Here is a 16708-nt window from a genome sequence, read left to right as displayed (position 1 = left end):
GTGTAATGCTTTTCTTGCCATGTATTATGTATTGTTTGATATTTTGTTTCTAAGTTTTCATTCAGTTCTTATGCAAGTGTTTAAAGTGAATAATTAGCAATAAAGTTGTATTTTCGACACCTCCAATCAACCGGACAATCGAGTCTTATTAGAAGAAGATAAAACAAGAGTTCCTACACTTGGGTAGTGATTTGTTATGTTGTAGGTGTAACATAAGCGGCTTCCTTGTGGTGCACTTGACAAAGGAAGGTTCAGGCGTGGAGATAACTTCAACACGTTTATTAAACTATTTACACTTCTATTACTCAGGTTCGACACTACTGCTAATCCTACTATAGCTACCCAGACTGACTAACCAGCTGCTGCAATCCACGTGGTGGGTGTAATATTGAATCAGCCCTGTGTCTGTTCTGACTGACTGTCTCCACTCGAAAGAGGCAGATCATGTGTGTGGTGTCCTTTATATATGGGTTGGTGTAATGCCCTCCTGTAGTCGTGTCACCTCCTTGTGTATCGTGAATGTCCATTGGTCGTCTCCTATCTAACTGATCTATTGGCTGAGTGTGTGTGTGATGTTTCTGGTGCTCCCTCTAGTGTCCAGTTAGCCTACATGCATTTACATTGATGCACATCACCACAGGTAGGGAGGTTAAGGTCAAGAAGGTTAAGAGGTGACTTAATTGAGGCATACAAGATGATCAGAGGATTAGATAGGGTGGACAGTGAGAGGCTTTTTCCTCTGATGGTGATGTCTAGCACGAGGGGACATAGCTTTAAATTGAGGGGAGATAGATATAGGACAGATGTCAGAGGTAGGTTCTTTACTCAGCGGAGTAGTAAGGGCGTGGAATGCCCTGCCTGCAACAGTAATGGACTCGCCAACACTATGAGCCTACAAATGGTCATTGGATAAACATATGGACGATAAGGGAATAGTGTAGATGGGCTTTAGAGTGGTTTCACAGGTCGACGCAACATCGAGGGCCGAAGGGCCTGTACTGCGCTGTAATGTTCTATGTTCTATGGGTAAAGCCAAATAAACTGGTGGCCAATTTAAGGGATAAACTTTGGGAAATTTCTCTCCAACTCCGTCAGGCAATCAAGCAAACTCAAGGAGAACCTTGTTATCCATAGCCCATCGCGAAGTGAACTGAACTAACCAACATTCACTCAGGTGGGCCAAACGCATCCCCCCAGCCAAGTCTCATCTTGTAATTATAATAATGCAATCCCATGTCAAAGCTAGGTCAAAACCGATTTTTGCGAGAAGCAGAGGAACCTCTTGGCGGAAAGATCGGATCAAAAATTGTAACCCATATGCGAGTTCACGAAACAAAGTACGAGAGGGAATTAGACGGATCTTTTTCTCCCATCATCTCTGCCCCTCTTGTCCCACTGGCCACCCATCCTCACATTTCCAATCAGGTTGGTTGGGAGAATCACCCCATACTCTGCACCTCTTCCTCTTCAACCTTCTTGAAGAGACATGGCACAGCTGGAAGCACTGTTGCCCCAGAGTCACAAGCTTCTGGATTTAAGACCCCTGCTTGGATTTCTGGCAAAATGTCGAAACTGACGTTCCAGCGCAGTACTGAGGGAGTGCTGCACTGTTGAAAGTGTGGCATTAATCCAAAGCCCCAGATGCCCTTTCAGGTCAATATAAAAGATGCTCTGGCATTATTTTGAAGATGAGTCAGAGAGTTATCACCTGTATCCTGGCTAATATTACTTCCTCAACCAACATCACAACAAGTTTTTTTTGGTGGGGGGGGGAGGGGAGGCTTGCTGTGTACAAATTGGCTGCCACATTTTCTACATTACAGCAGAGACCGCACTTCCAAAGTATTTCGTCACCTATAATCTGCTTTGAGACATCCAGTGGTCATGAAAACCATTGTCGAATAAATTACTTTTCTCTTTACCTCTTTGGCAAAGGTACCTAAATATCTCTATGTAGCTTGGTGTCAAACTTAATTTCTACACTGCTTCTATGAAGTGCCTTGGGATGTTTTCCTACAATAAAGGTGCTTAACAAATGCAAGTTATTATTATTGCACTGTGACAGACGAGGATAGCCACGAGCTGGAGTGTGGCGACGAGGGGGTTTTCACAGTAACCTCTTTGCAATGTTAATGTAAACCTACTTGTGACACTACTAAAGATCATTATTATTAGGCTCGTGTTCTCTTTAGTACTCAGCCTCATTACCTGTATTACTGCACTGAACCAGCAGGTGTTTCCAACATTCTTGAGTCCCACCGGCCACTTGTCCTCACGTTTCCGATCGTGTGGGTTGGGGGAATCGCCCCATACTTCGCACCGCTTCCTTTTCAACCCAACTTTACTCTCACTGGCATTCGTGTCACCCGCCCTGCAAGAAAAGAGCCAATTCTAGTACATACAAACCAAGAGGGCTTAATTACGCACGAACACGTAATTAAATCTACATCAAGTTGAGACAAAAAAAAAGTTGTTTTTATAAATCAGGAAGCACATTTACCAAATAAACCAAAGAGGGGAGAGAGTGGGCGAACAGACTCACTCGGATTTAAAGTCTATTACTCTGAGGGAGGGACGCAACAAAGACCAGGGCCTGGATTTTCCGCTGTCGGGATTCTCTGTTGCGCCGGCAGCCCGTGGATTTCCCGACGGCGTGGGGCTGCCCACAATGGGAAGCCCCATTGGCCGGCTGGCAAGATGGGGAATTCTGGGGGTGCGCTGGACGGAGAATCCAACAAGAAACGACCGGTTGGTAAGTTTCAGGTTAAGACCCTGTTCCCAATCAGTCCGGGACTTAAACAGACTTGTAAACCAGAAAGGAGTTTCAAAACAAGCTCAGGGTTAGGATGGGGGTGAGATCAGGAAAAACCAAAAAAGACCCAAAGGGTTTGTTTTCTTTAATTAATTCACGTTACGTCAGCTTTGTTAGCCCATCCCTAATTGGTCTTGGGAATGTGGTGGTGAGCTGCCTGCTCGACAACTGGGTGGCTTACTCGGACATTTCTGAGGGCACTCAAGTCGGCCATGTTGTTACAGGTCTGGGTCTGGAGTCACATGTAGGCCAGACCAGATTAGGATGATGGTTCGTTTTTCCCCTGAAGGACATTGGTGAAAGAGATGGCCTTTTATAATAATCAGTAGTTTCGGGGTCACAATTCGAGATTTCTTTTCGTTTTAAATCCGATGTATTTAGCTAACTTAATTTAAATTCCCCAGCTGCTCAGGGTACTGAATACATACTGTCTGGATCATTAGTCCAGTAAGATAATCACAGTACAACAAATCCCCCACAGGTGCTGTGCTTTCATACTGGGATATTGTTCCCTCCCTCATCGACAAAAAGCAGTTGGGTTGAGCTTTGTAGAAAAAGCCTATTGGACGGTCAAAGCAAAACAACAAACCGAGAGCTGTGAATAAAAAACACACTGCTCAAATTCTTAAATGGAACTTGACATCGAGTAAACTTTTAATGCTCATCCCAGATTCCTGAACAGTACTGATTATTGTGACTTGTACCCAAAAAAAAAGGGAAATAAAGGGCCTATTCAATTCTTAAATCCAATAATATGTAGCACTATACTGGTTAGTGTCCTGATTCTCTGCAGCAATTTCAGCTTCTTTCTGTAACTTCTCGCTTTCTCTCAAGCTCAGTGCTATCGCCTTCTGGAGGTCCTCCTTCTCATCGTTAGTGAGGTCAATGACACCTGAAAAAAAATAGTTACCATTGGTGCGGATTTACGAACCAGAAACTGGGCTGAAATAACGACATTCAAGTTGCTGCAGATAGTTTTAAGATGGTGGTTGTACTTTTTAGTTTGCACTGTGAGTAGGTAGGGGTTTTCTTTTGATTAGTTTTCTTACTGATGACGGAACTGATACAAGTGACAGACTTGGTGACTGGGGGAGGGGGGGGGGGGGGGAAAGAGGATGCTATGGGCCCTGCACATAGTGTACTGCAGTTATTCAGAGGCGCACAATGCAACCTTTCTCTCCACTCATCAGCTCCTTCCCTCAACACAGTCTCCTGCTTCACCCAAACCAAACAGCACCACACTGAAGTGAGGTCAGCATCAGACTTAAGATACTCACTCCCACGTGGCAGGCTGCCCGTGGCTCCGCTAGACTTGTTGTCTGGTTCACTGGCTGTCGCTCCATAACCCGGTTCCCTGGCGCTTTCATCGGTGAGGAAGCTCACCGCCTGATTCACATCCCTGTTGCTGACCTGCATATAGACAATGATCACATTAAAATGTTACAACAATTCAACATGCTCATCAATGCCAATTTTATAAAAAGGAAATGGAATTTTTTTTTTTTTTTTTTTTAAATATTTTATTGAAAATTTTTGGTCAACCAACACAGTACATTGTGCATCCTTTACACAATATTATAACAACACAAATAACAATGACCTATTTTATAAACAGAAAATGAATAAATAATAAATAACAAAAATGAAAACTAACCCTAATTGGCAACTGCCTTATCACAAGTAACACTCTCCAAAAATATAATTTAACAGTCCAATATATAATTATCTGTAGCAACGACCTATACATATTATACAGTATATATTAACAACCCTGAGAGTCCTTCTGGTTCCTCCTCCCCCCCGATCCTGGGCTGCTGCTGCTGCCTTCTTTTTTCCATTCCATCTATCTTTCTGCGAGGTATTCGACGAACGGTTGCCACCGCCTGGTGAACCCTTGAGCCGACCCCCTTAGAACGAACGTAATCCGCTCTAGCTTTATAAACCCTGCCATGTCATTTATCCAGGTCCCCACCCCCGGGGGCTTGGCTTCTTTCCACATTAGCAATATCCTGCGCCGGGCTACTAGGGACGCAAAGGCCAAAACATCGGCCTCTCTCGCCTCCTGCACTCCCGGCTCTTGTGCAACCCCAAATATAGCCAACCCCCAGCTTGGTTCGACCCGGACCCCCACTACTTTTGAAAGCACCTTTGTCACCCCCATCCAAAACCCCTGTAGTGCCGGGCATGACCAAAACATATGGGTATGATTCGCTGGGCTTCTCGAGCACCTCGCACACCTATCCTCCACCCCAAAAAATTTACTGAGCCGTGCTCCAGTCATATGCGCCCTGTGTAATACCTTAAACTGAATCAGGCTTAGCCTGGCACACGAGGACGACGAGTTTACCCTGCTTAGGGCATCTGCCCACAGCCCCTCCTCGATCTCCTCCCCCAGCTCTTCTTCCCATTTCCCTTTTAGTTCATCTACCATAGTCTCCCCTTCGTCCCTCATTTCCCTATATATATCTGACACCTTACCATCCCCCACCCATGTCTTTGAGATCACTCTGTCCTGCACCTCTTGTGTCGGAGGAAATGGAATTATTTCTATAAAATGTTTGTGCAAGGCGAGTGGAGTATTTGAACACTGACCTCGGAACACATCAGAGAGGGGATGTTAGCTTTAACGAGGGCAGCACGGCAGCATTGTGGATAGCACAATTGCTTCACAGCTCCAGGGTCCCAGGTTCAATTCCCGGCTTGGGTCACTGTCTGTGCGGAGTCTGCACGTTCTCCCTGTGTGCGCGTGGGTTTCCTCCGGGTGCTCCGGTTTCCTCCCACAGTCCAAAGATGTGCAGGTTAGGTGGATTGACCATGATAAATTGCCCTTCGCGTCCAAAATTGCCCTTAGCATTGGGTGGGGCTACTGGGTTATGGGGATAGGGTGGAGGTGTGGGCTTGGGTAGGGTGCTCTTTCCAAGAGCCGGTGCAGACTCGATGGGCCGAATGGCCTCCTTCTGCACTGTAAATTCTATGATTCTATGACTAAATATATCATCCCTCTCGGCCTTCTCCTCCCTTAAAACCTACTTCTTTGACCAGGTTTTTGGCCACTTGCTCTACTTTCATACGTGGTTCATGCGATATGTGCCTGAATGCATTGTAATGTGAAGATGCTTGGCAGAGCAAGGGTTACCATGGGACTGGAGAGTGGCACCGCCCATGGTGTGAGGCATGCAATCACATGGTAGGTGACCCTCAAAAGAACAGTCAAAGCAGCACTCTAAGCAGCTAACCTGCACGGTACAGCACCATGCAAGACCATACTTGCAACTGTAAATAGTTAAAGCCTACCAATAAATGGTGCTCATGTCCAAACACGGAAGTCGCAAGACCACCACAGCAAGACAAAGAACCCACATTCTGAAAGGTCTGGACTAGAGAGTTTTTACTGATGACACTCCCATGATGCACCTTGGGACGCCTGACCAATGTTAAAAGTGCCATACAAATGCAGGAGGTTGTTGGATGGAGTGATGGAAACATCCATGCCGTTATTTGCTGATTTGAGCAAGCGGTGGGTTTTCGTCATTGATGTCATGTTGTAAATGTTTGAGAGGGGGAGTTAAACGTCCTATACCGGATTGCCATTTAGTAGCCACTCCCTCCTCCCCCTCCCAGCCCCTCAGTCTGCAGGCCAGTAAACACTGAGCGAGGGTAGAACGGAGCTGGAAAATCTACAGTCCACTTATCCTCACTGCATTGACTTACCCACATATAGTGGATAAGGCAGCAGGTGATTACACTAAGAAACATTGCACTTGAGAAAAGGAGAAAAGATGGGTGAAAAACATAGAACATAAGAGCATACACTGCAGAAGGAGGCCATTCGGCCCATCGAAACTGCACTGACCCACTGAAGCCCTCACTTCCACCCAATCCCCCTAACCCAATAACCCCTCCTAACCTTTTTGGACACCAAGGGCAACTTAGCGTGGCCAATCCACCTAACCTGCGCATCTTTGGACTGTGGGAGGAAACTGGAGCACCCGGAGGAAACCCACGCAGACACAGGGAGAACGTGCAGACTCAGCACAGATCGTGACCCAGCAGGGAATTGAACCTGGGACACTGGTGCTGCGAAGCCACAGTGCTAACCACTATGCTACCGCGCTGCCCCTACCCTGGCTCACAAGAATTAAGGGCCCCATCATTACGAGCAAACGGAGTCATCAGCAGTGCACCTCAATTGTTCGCTATTCTGGGCTCCATACGCGAGAGGGTCAACGTCAGCCCAGATTGTAACCACCTTACCTGTGGTTTCAGAGGTTTGGGAAGGATCGGGAAGCCTGATTTGGGCGGGGGAGAGAATTAGATTTTATGTTAGTCAGGGACACTGAGTCAGGAGGGATGATTCGTTGAATTGGGTAGAAAGTCACTGATCAAAACAAATGTGCATGTGGTGATAGGAACAGAGAGAAGCGAAGGACATGCTACGGAAAGCAAATCAGCTGAAACTCCAGGTGTGTATGAAGGAAATGCCGTGTTACTCAAGAAGCCTTTCTTTGGGTGAGGTATTAAACCAAGGTCTTGCTCAATGAGACATTCGAAGAATAATCAAGAGTTCTCTTGGTGCTCGAGCCATCATTTCTCCCTTCATCAGTGGAACAAAAACAAACAAACTGACTGCTCATTTCTCCAAGTGATGGCTGTGGAATCTTGCTCTGTGCTGAATAAAATGGTTGCACAGGTGCTAATACAACTTACTGTATGTGAAATGTTTTGAAGAGGTGCATTAGGTGCTGTACAAAAGAGGCATTTTCTTCCACAGATTCAATCAATAAAATGGATGGCTACTATTTCAGACTTCTACCACCAGAGGCCATAAGTGAGTTATGTAAATGCTGTACCATGTCTTTGCAAAAGGAACCAAGTTCTTCAGTTACTGGGGAGAGAGTGTGACCATGCTGGTAGAGAGAGCACACCACATCCATGCCATTAACTATCTGGCACTTGGCATGCTCAGTGTGAATAATCACATCTCTGGACACATTCACTGGGGAAAATTTCAGCACATTTGCATGCAAGTCATATGGAAGATCCACTTTACAATATCCGATTGAAATCCATAGAAACCCTACACTGCAGAAGGAGGTCATTTGCCCCATCAAGTCTGCACCTACCCACCCAAAGAACACTCTACCCAGGCCAACTCCACTGCCCTATCCCTGTACCCCCATCTGACTTGCACATCTTTGGACACTAAGGGGCAATTTAGCGTGGCCAATGTATCTAACCTGCACATCTTTGGACTGTGGGGGGAAACCGGAGCACCCGGAGGAAACCCACGCAGACACGGGGAGAACGTGCAAACTCCACACAGACAGTTACCCAAGACTGGAATTGAACACAGGCCCCTGGTGCGAAGCACTGTGGCACCAAGAGACAGCGACTTTGGTGATACCTTGGACATCATCAGAACACTGTATGGAGTCTCTGCTTTTCCCAAGCCTGGTGCTTCCACCACCTCTACCAGACAATAGTTTCTACACCATTATGCAAAACTACATAGAATTTATAGGATAGAAACAGGCCATTTGGCTTCACCTGCTCACATCAGTGTTCATGATTCACATCAACCCTCACCCAGTATACTTCCTCTCGCCCTGTCTTCCTCACGTACCCATCCAAATTCCTCCTAAATGTATAGAACTACATCCAACGGCAGAAAATGGGTTCCTTCATGCTCGGGGGTGGTGTGGGTGTTCTAGGATGGCACTAAAACCATGGCCAGCATTGATGTCCTCTTAAATGTATTCCTCCCCCCCCCCCCTCAGACTCATGCCCACCGGAGATGCATGGACAGGAACAACTATCAGTGCAAAAAAAGCTCCTTGTACTTAAAAGAAAAAGTGAATTCCACACTTGTTAAGACACGTCGGAATGAACAATGAACTACAACCAGGAAAATGCCAGAGAGCTTGGAGTGGCCTCTTGGGATCTGGGGGAAACAATCTCAGGCCGGAGACCCGCCACAGGTTCTTCTCATTTGGATACATCCTGAAGTGTCAGACGAGACACGGAGCGAGGGTGGGAGAGGTTGAATGGAGTCCAGATCAGCCTTTTTATTTAAATTCATTCATAGGATGTGGTTGTCACTGGTTGAGCCGGCATATATCACCCATCCCTAATTACCCTTCAACAGTGTGGCTTGTTGGGCCATTTCAAAGGGCGTTTAAGAGTCAACCACATGGCTGTGGATCCGGAGTCACATATAGGCCAGACCAGGGAAGGATGACAGGTTTCCTTCCCTCGAGGCCATTAGTGAACCAGGTGGGTTTTTGCGACAATCAAAATGGTTTCATGGTCATCATTAGACGCTTAATTCCAGATTTTTATTGAATTCATATTTCGCCATCTGCCATGGTGGGATTCGAACTCGGACCACCAGAACATTACCCTGGGTCTCTCTCTGGGTTACCAGTCCCGTGACAATACCACTCTATCAATGCTTTCCCCATTTGGGAGCACAAGACCTATTTGCTTCAGTTGAACTGACATTTAATCTGTTGGAAATTCTGAGTCAACCACCATTCAACGTTGGATTGGCAGGTGGACAGGATAATGATGAGGAGTTAGAAACATAACACTGTTATCTGGATCCACATCAAGAGGGAGCATATACATCATCAACTTGCATTTTCTACTGCATCTTAAATGTTCTAAGATGCATCATAGGGGCATATGAAACCAAATCTGTCACTGATCCACCATAAGAGATATCAAGAGAAGTGATCAAATTCTTGGTCAGTGTGATACCAGGTTAATTCACCTTAGAAAACCTTTTGCAGCTGTGCCAGTCACAAGCGAGATGCCTTTGTGTCAAGCTAGTGGTAATTATTTACTGGTTTGTGCGTATGTAAAGATATTGCTTGGGTAAAGGAATAGTGTGAATTTGAATTGTCTTCTTGTGTTTGTATTGAAATCTTTCCAACCTTTTTGTCTGGTGCAAGATGGTTCATTTTTTTTGTTTGATAAATATTTTATTCTGGGTGTTAAAAGTTTATCAGCAGACTCTTGTGAATTTGCTTGGCTCAGTAGCTCTCATCCACGGTATCAGGGGGGGGGAAAAAGCTAGGATCTATCAAGCCAGGTTTCACTCTTGTCCAGTATTATCGGCAAGCAGTAATGATCTGAAACTTGCTGTCCCACAAGGATGCTGGAAGTGTAGATGATGAATAATTCCACAGGGGAATTGGATGGGTATTTCAGGGAAGTAAGCTTGCAGGATTCTGCAAGGACAGACTGGGGAAATGGCACTGACTAGATTCCTCTGCAGACAGCTGGAATGTAGTCGGCGGGACCTATTCTCTAGATCCTCCACCTTCTTCAGGAGCCTTTCCTGCTGGTCTCTCAGCATCTCCATCTCCACCTCTATTGCTGTTTGGTGTTCCTCGTGCTCGGTCAGTGCCTTCTCCAAGTTCTGGATCGCGCAATCTTGAGCGTCCAATCTCTGTTCCAGCCGAGCAATCGATTCCCTAATTGGGTCCAACCTTTTGTGTTTCTGCTTTCCGAAGCCTTCTTGGATAAACGTCATCAACTGCTCCATCGACCGCTGGGTCGTTGAGACAGAACTCCGCTCATCCGCCATGCTTTTCCCCGCTGCAGCTTCAACCCAGGCCTTCTCTATTTCTTCCTTTGCGAGCACTCCTGGTCTGCCTATCAATGCACTGGTGTGGGACTCCTCCTCAAGGTCGCTATTGATTTTACAAGTAAAATCAGAGAATAAATCGGAGGAAAGGTCCAAAGGTCCGTCCTGAGCGGGAGCTACCAAATGTGTGACCTACTCCTTCATGGCTGCCACCAGAAGTGTAGCTGGAATCAATTGGGTAAATGGCCTCCTTCTGTGGCATTAAGGCTCGATGATATGATATAAAATAATCTGCTTAATATTATCCAAAGATAAATTTTAAAGCAGTCTGCATCCATTGCCACAGTTATTACTGACCAGGCTTTTCTTTACGAAGCTGTTCTGTCAAGTAAGCAAGGTTGAACAGTACTCTACTTATCAAAACATAATTCTCTTATATATTTCAACTAAAGTGACGGAAGAAGGGTTAGTTGCCCCTGATGCTGTGTAGATACTGATCCTGCGCAATTTGCAAAGCTACCTACCTGAATTACTGATTAAAGAACAGAAAGTAGGCAGCACGGTGGCGCAGTGGTTAGCATTGCTGCCTCACGGCGCTGAGGTCCCAGGTTCGATCCCGGCCCTAGCTCACCATCTGTGTGGAGTTTGCACATTCTCCCCGTGTTGGCATGGGTTTCGCCCCACAACCCAAAGATGTGCAGGGTAGGTGGATTGGCCATGCTAAATTGCCCCTTAATTGGAAAAAATTAATTGGGTACTCTAAATTTAATTTTTTTTTAAAGGAACAGAAGGAACGGAACCGAGACTGACCTCATGGTTTCTGTATCCAGGTACCACCATTTCAGTTAAACTTTTCACTTCATAGGTGATATTTGCTTCACAATGACTAACACACAGGGTAGTGGAAGCCTAACTCAGGTATTCATTAAGAAGCAGTTAGATAATGGTTGTGTTGAGGGACAGAGGCTTTGGTGTCTTTCAGGCTGGGTGGGTTAAGATTGGTCAAATTGTCTTCCTCGCCCCCATCTGCCGTACAGTCCAGCTTGTACTTAAATACACGAGTCAGCAATTGCTAACCTGGAGTGCCTTCTGCAACAGTCGATTGTCGTGAATCCCTGTGATTTCTCGCAGCTGGTTGATGATAAAGCAAATGTTCTGCAAACGAAATGGAGAAAGATGAGGAGTGAGATAAGAGCAGCAATCAGCAGGTTGCTCATGTTGTATAGACATTGAGACCATGAAATTTGTCAAGTTACCGATGTGAACCGCTGATTGGGGATCGGAACGCACAGAACTCAACCCGGTCAAGATTCCTACACTTAGACACCACCATTTCAGTAAACCTTCTCACTCCATAGGCTCAGAGAAATTACAGCACCAAAAGTGGGCATTGTGTTGGTGCCAGATCTGGCACTTCAAACATCTTCAGCTATCTAATCTAAATTCACTTTCCTTTATCCTACACACTCTCACATGAATGATCCAGTTACCTTCAAAATTGTGCCAATTGCGTGAACACATTTCATTTTCGGAAATGGAGAACTTGCATTTCTATAGCACTTTCATGGCTGCCCCAAAGCACTTTACTTTTGGACGTGTGGTCACAGGTTGTGCTTCAGGAAAAAGGGTAGCTGACTTCTGCACAGCAAGATCCCACAAACAGCAATGTGATTACGATTGGATAACGTTTTTAGATATTGGCTGGGGGGGGTGAATATTGACCAGGAACACTGCAAAAAAAAAAAAAAAGAAAACGCTCCTGCTGTGCATCGACCGACTGCCATGGAATAATTTACTTCTACCAGAGTGGGCAGATGGAGTCTCTGTTTAACATCTCACGTCAAAGACGACAGTGGAGTGTCGCCTCAGAAGTCCTCGGAGGGGGACATCCAAGGTTACAACCTTCTGATTTAGTGCTGACCCAAATGAGCCGCAGCTAACACTCAAACTTCCACAGCAGGTCTCTTTATGTGACACCTGGTCAAAGTTCATATGCACAACATCTATTGAAACCCCGTCATCATCTTACAGGCTGAGGTTTCCCCCCAAAATTTAATTCAATAGCCAAGCACCAGCTTCCCTTGACAAATCCACGCTGGCTGCTCTAATTAGCCTTATTGTAAGTGCTCAATTTCCTTGTGGTTGACTGGAGTTAAAGGTCAGACTTGTCTAGTTTTCCAGCCCCTGAGGCACAAGGATAGTGTTGCAACTCTCGGCGTTATTAAAAATCAATCTTCTGTTACAGGAGCTATATTGTCTTTCCAAGGAGGACCAAAAAAACAGCTCCCTACACTTTCCTTCACTTCAAATTAGGCTTCTTGCATTTTCTCTCTTTCTATATATCGACTTGCTAATTGAATAAAGGAGCTGAGAACATGGTTTTGTCCCCCGCTTTGAGTAAGAGAGTATGTCAGACCATCAGAGCCTATTTTCTGATGGCCCTGTGCTATGTATCCGAGTAACGTCACGTGTTGAGCAACGATGTCAACGGAGTGTGTCGCGCGTGGGCTTTTGAGGAGTTTACCATTGTAACCTGTTTAAGCAGCATCTTGCAAATAAACGCCTTGCACTTGGTTGCACCAACTTCACGTGTGCCACCTCTGATTCTCTCCCTTTGCAGCTACAACAAAGAATACAACGAAAAGCGATGCATCGACGGAGATCTAGACCCCTACACCATCAGGGGTGAGGTCGGGAGAAATATCATCAACTTCCAAGTTGAAGTCATCTTTGTAATAATAATAATAATAATAACCTTTATTGTCACAAGTAGGCTAACATTAACACTGCAATAAAGTTACGGTGAAAATCCCCTAGTCGCCACACTCCTGCGCCTGTTCTGGTACACTGAGGGGGAAATCAGAATGTCCAAATTACCTAACAGCACGTCTTTCGGGACTTTTGGGAGGAAACCGGAGCACCCGGAGGAAACACACGTACACACGGGGAGGACGTGCAGACTCCACTCAGACAATGACCCAAGCCGGGAATTGAACCTGGGACCCTGGCGCTGTGAAGCAACAGTGCTAACCACTGTGCTACCATGCCACCCTCATGACAAGTAAAAGCACCTCTCAGGTAAATACTTGGACACCGTTCTGTCGATTGCTGGGCATCGGCGAATCATCCGGTCGGTCGCGACAGCCGCTAGTGCAAACGATAAGGGTTTTCACAAAAATAAGCTATCGGAAAGCTGCGAGTTATTGGAGGCTTACTTCAAACGAGGGATCAAATTTTTCAGTACACTTACCACGAGACACTGAAACGGGCCGCAGGAATGCGAACCTACGGGGCCGCCGACTCTGCAACTTACTGCCCGGGAATCGATAGCGAGCTACACGGAATAGCTAGTCTGCTTGTGCGCGGAGAGTTTGTCTGCTTTAAACAGAGAAAATAAACGGCAGGGAAGAGAGGCTGGAGTCGGAGTCGCCCAGATCAGGGAGCTGCAATCCAAAAATGGAGGAATGAAAAGACGCCATGGACAGGTTTGATGAGGTGGAGGAGACATTGAACTCTTATGAGGAAAGGTTCCAGACGTTCCTTACAGCCAATCAAAACCAGCAGACCTGCACACTGCGACCTTTCCTCAGTTCAGTGGGGAGGAAAACATTCAAGTTGCTACAGAATATAAGCACGCCGAACTAAACCTGGAGACAAGTCTTATGATGAGCTAACGACTGTCTTGCAAGAACATTTCTCTCCCCGTCATTAATAGCTTAAAGATTCCGCTTTCACCATCGTGCACAGGAGGAAGGGGAAAACATTTCACAATTTGTTGCGTCGCTGTAAAAACTAGCAAAGCACTGCAAATTTGACCAGACTTTGGATGATACACTTAGCGGCCGATTAGTTTGCGGCCTCAGGAATGAAACCATCCACAGGAAATTGTGGAGGGGAAGGTGCATTAACCTTAAAATCTGCAACTTCTGTGGAACTTGCTGTGCGAGAATTTCGCTGATTGGAGCTTGAGCTAAAGTCCATAAGAGGTCTGTGAGCAGCAGGTCCAGCAAGGACCTACCAGGTTATCGCTGAAACCAAGTGGGGCATATGACTGGAGATTGTTGGAGTAAGGGGAACAATTGCAAAGGTTCTGGTAAAGTTGGTCACATTGCGACAGCATGTTGGTCACAACAATGTTCATTAGCATAAAAGTGTACCAAGAAAAACACTGCAAAGTCTACAGGGAGAGTTTACCAGTTAAGTGATCCAACTGAAGACCTACTGGCAGCTTGAGGAATGTAAGCTTTGCACAAGGAGACAAGCATCGATTTTGGGTCAATCCAAAATGAAATGGGAACACTATGAAGGTGGAGGTGCATACGAGCGCTGCAGTATCACTTATACCTGAATTGATGTACCATAAGAAATTGAAGTGTCTGCCAGTACAATCATCTGGTGTGGTCTTCAGGATATATACCGAGGATGTGGTGCTGCTGAAGGACTTCATCAAAGTGACTGTGGATGTTAGCGAGCATAAAGTGGAGTTGCCTCTTCTCATTGTTCAAGGAGATTTTCCAGCATTGCTTGGGAGACCTTGGGTAAGGAAGATTAAGCTAAACTGGGCTGTCGTAAACCAACTTGTTAATTCTACGAACGATCCTCAACTATTTCGGAGAAAAGTATGTGAAGATGTTCGAGGAGTCATTTGGATCCATGACTCAGGTCAAAGTGAAACTCAAGGTAAAGGCAGACAGCGCGCCTAAGTGTTTGAAAGCGTGTACTGTACCCTATGCTATTTGACCTGAAGTGGAAGAATTCGAGAAGTTACTAAAGGCAGGAGTCATTGAGCCGGTTACCACCAGCGATTGGGCAACACCAATTATCCCAGTCTGAAAGAAGGATGGTTCAGTATGAATATGCGGGGATTTAAAAATGACTAACAACTCTGTATTATGTGCAGATCAGTCGCCTCCATCACTTATCGAAGATCTTTTTGCAGGCGGTCAAACATTTGAGCAAAACGTATCTCTCCCAAGCCTATCTGCAAATGAACGTAGCTAGTGAGTGTCAATCCATTACTGCCCATAATAACCTACAAGGGTGTGTTTTGGTATTGGAGGCTTCCATTTGGGATAACATCAGCCCCGACTTCCAACGCTCTATGGATCAGATCTGGAGTGGGCTATTGGGTGTGCAATGCTACCTGAAAGACATTTTGATCACAGGTTCGAACAATGTAGAGCATGTAAAGAACCTGAAAGTTACTCTTGCAATTGAATAATCTCAAAGAACAAAGAACAAAGAAATGTACAGCACAGGAACAGGCCCTTCGGCCCTCCAAGCCCGTGCCGACCATACTGCCCGACTAAACTACAATCTTCTACACTTCCTGGGTCCGTATCCTTCTATTCCCATCCTATTCATATATTTGTCAAGATGCCCCTTAAATGTCCCTATTGTCCCTGCTTCCACTACCTCCTCCGGTAGTGAGTTCCAGGCACCCACTACCCTCTGCGTAAAAAACTTGCCTCGTACATCTACTCTAAACTTTGCCCCTCTCACCTTAAACCTATGCCCCCTAGTAATTGACCCCTCTACCCTGGGGAAAAGCCTCTGACTATCCACTCTGTCTATGCCCCTCATAATTTTGTATACCTCTATCAGGTCGCCCCTCAACCTCCTTCGTTCCAGTGAGAACAAACCGAGTTTATTCAATCGCTCCTCATAGCTTATGCCCTCCATACCAGGCAACATTCTGGTAAATCTCTTCTGCACCCTCTCTAAAGCCTCCACATCCTTCTGGTAGTGTGGCGACCAGAATTGAACACTATACTCCAAGTGTGGCCTAACTAAGGTTCTATACAGCTGCAACATGACTTGCCAATTCTTATACTCAATGCCCCGGCCAATGAAGGCAAGCATGCCGTATGCCTTCTTGACTACCTTCTCCACCTGTGTTGCCCCTTTCAATGACCTGTGGACCTGTACTCCTAGATCTCTTTGACTTTCAATACTCTTGAGGGTTCTACCATTCACTGTATATTCCCTACCTGCATTAGCCCTTCCAAAATGCATTACCTCACATTTGTCCAGATTAAACTCCATCTGCCATCTCTCCGCCCAAGTCTCCAGACAATCTAAATCCTGCTGTATCCTCAGACAGTCCTCATCGCTATCCGCAATTCCACCAACCTTTGTGTCGTCTGCAAACTTACTAATCAGACCAGTTACATTTTCCTCCAAATCATTTATATATACTACAAAGAGCAAAGGTCCCAGCACTGATCCCTGTGGAACACCACTGGTCACAGCCCTCCAATTAGAAAAGCATCCCTCCATTGCTACCCTCTGCCTTCTGTGGCCTA

At 45.8% G+C, this 16708-nt stretch overlaps 1 protein-coding gene across 5 annotated transcripts in view; it reads right to left on the bottom strand.

The window, feature by feature from the left end:
• The window catches only part of usp28 (ubiquitin specific peptidase 28), an 83638-nt gene that overhangs the window by 47682 nt on the left and 19248 nt on the right, over positions 1-16708 (bottom strand). For 4 of the 5 annotated variants that reach the window (XM_072486484.1, XM_072486486.1, XM_072486487.1 and 1 more), the window contains exons 2-5: positions 11481-11558; positions 4090-4222; positions 3581-3704; positions 2209-2371 (exon numbers count right to left, since the gene is read on the bottom strand). In XM_072486484.1, the coding sequence (XP_072342585.1) occupies positions 2209-2371; positions 3581-3704; positions 4090-4222; positions 11481-11558 (498 nt within the window). The remainder of the gene's footprint in view (positions 1-2208; positions 2372-3580; positions 3705-4089; positions 4223-11480; positions 11559-16708) is intronic. The other variant, XM_072486485.1, reaches the window with a different exon arrangement.

Source organism: Scyliorhinus torazame, chromosome 21 (genome assembly GCF_047496885.1).
Source record: "Scyliorhinus torazame isolate Kashiwa2021f chromosome 21, sScyTor2.1, whole genome shotgun sequence".
Taxonomy (NCBI): Eukaryota; Metazoa; Chordata; class Chondrichthyes; order Carcharhiniformes; family Scyliorhinidae; genus Scyliorhinus; species Scyliorhinus torazame.
This window is presented reverse-complemented; position numbering and strand designations above follow the sequence as displayed.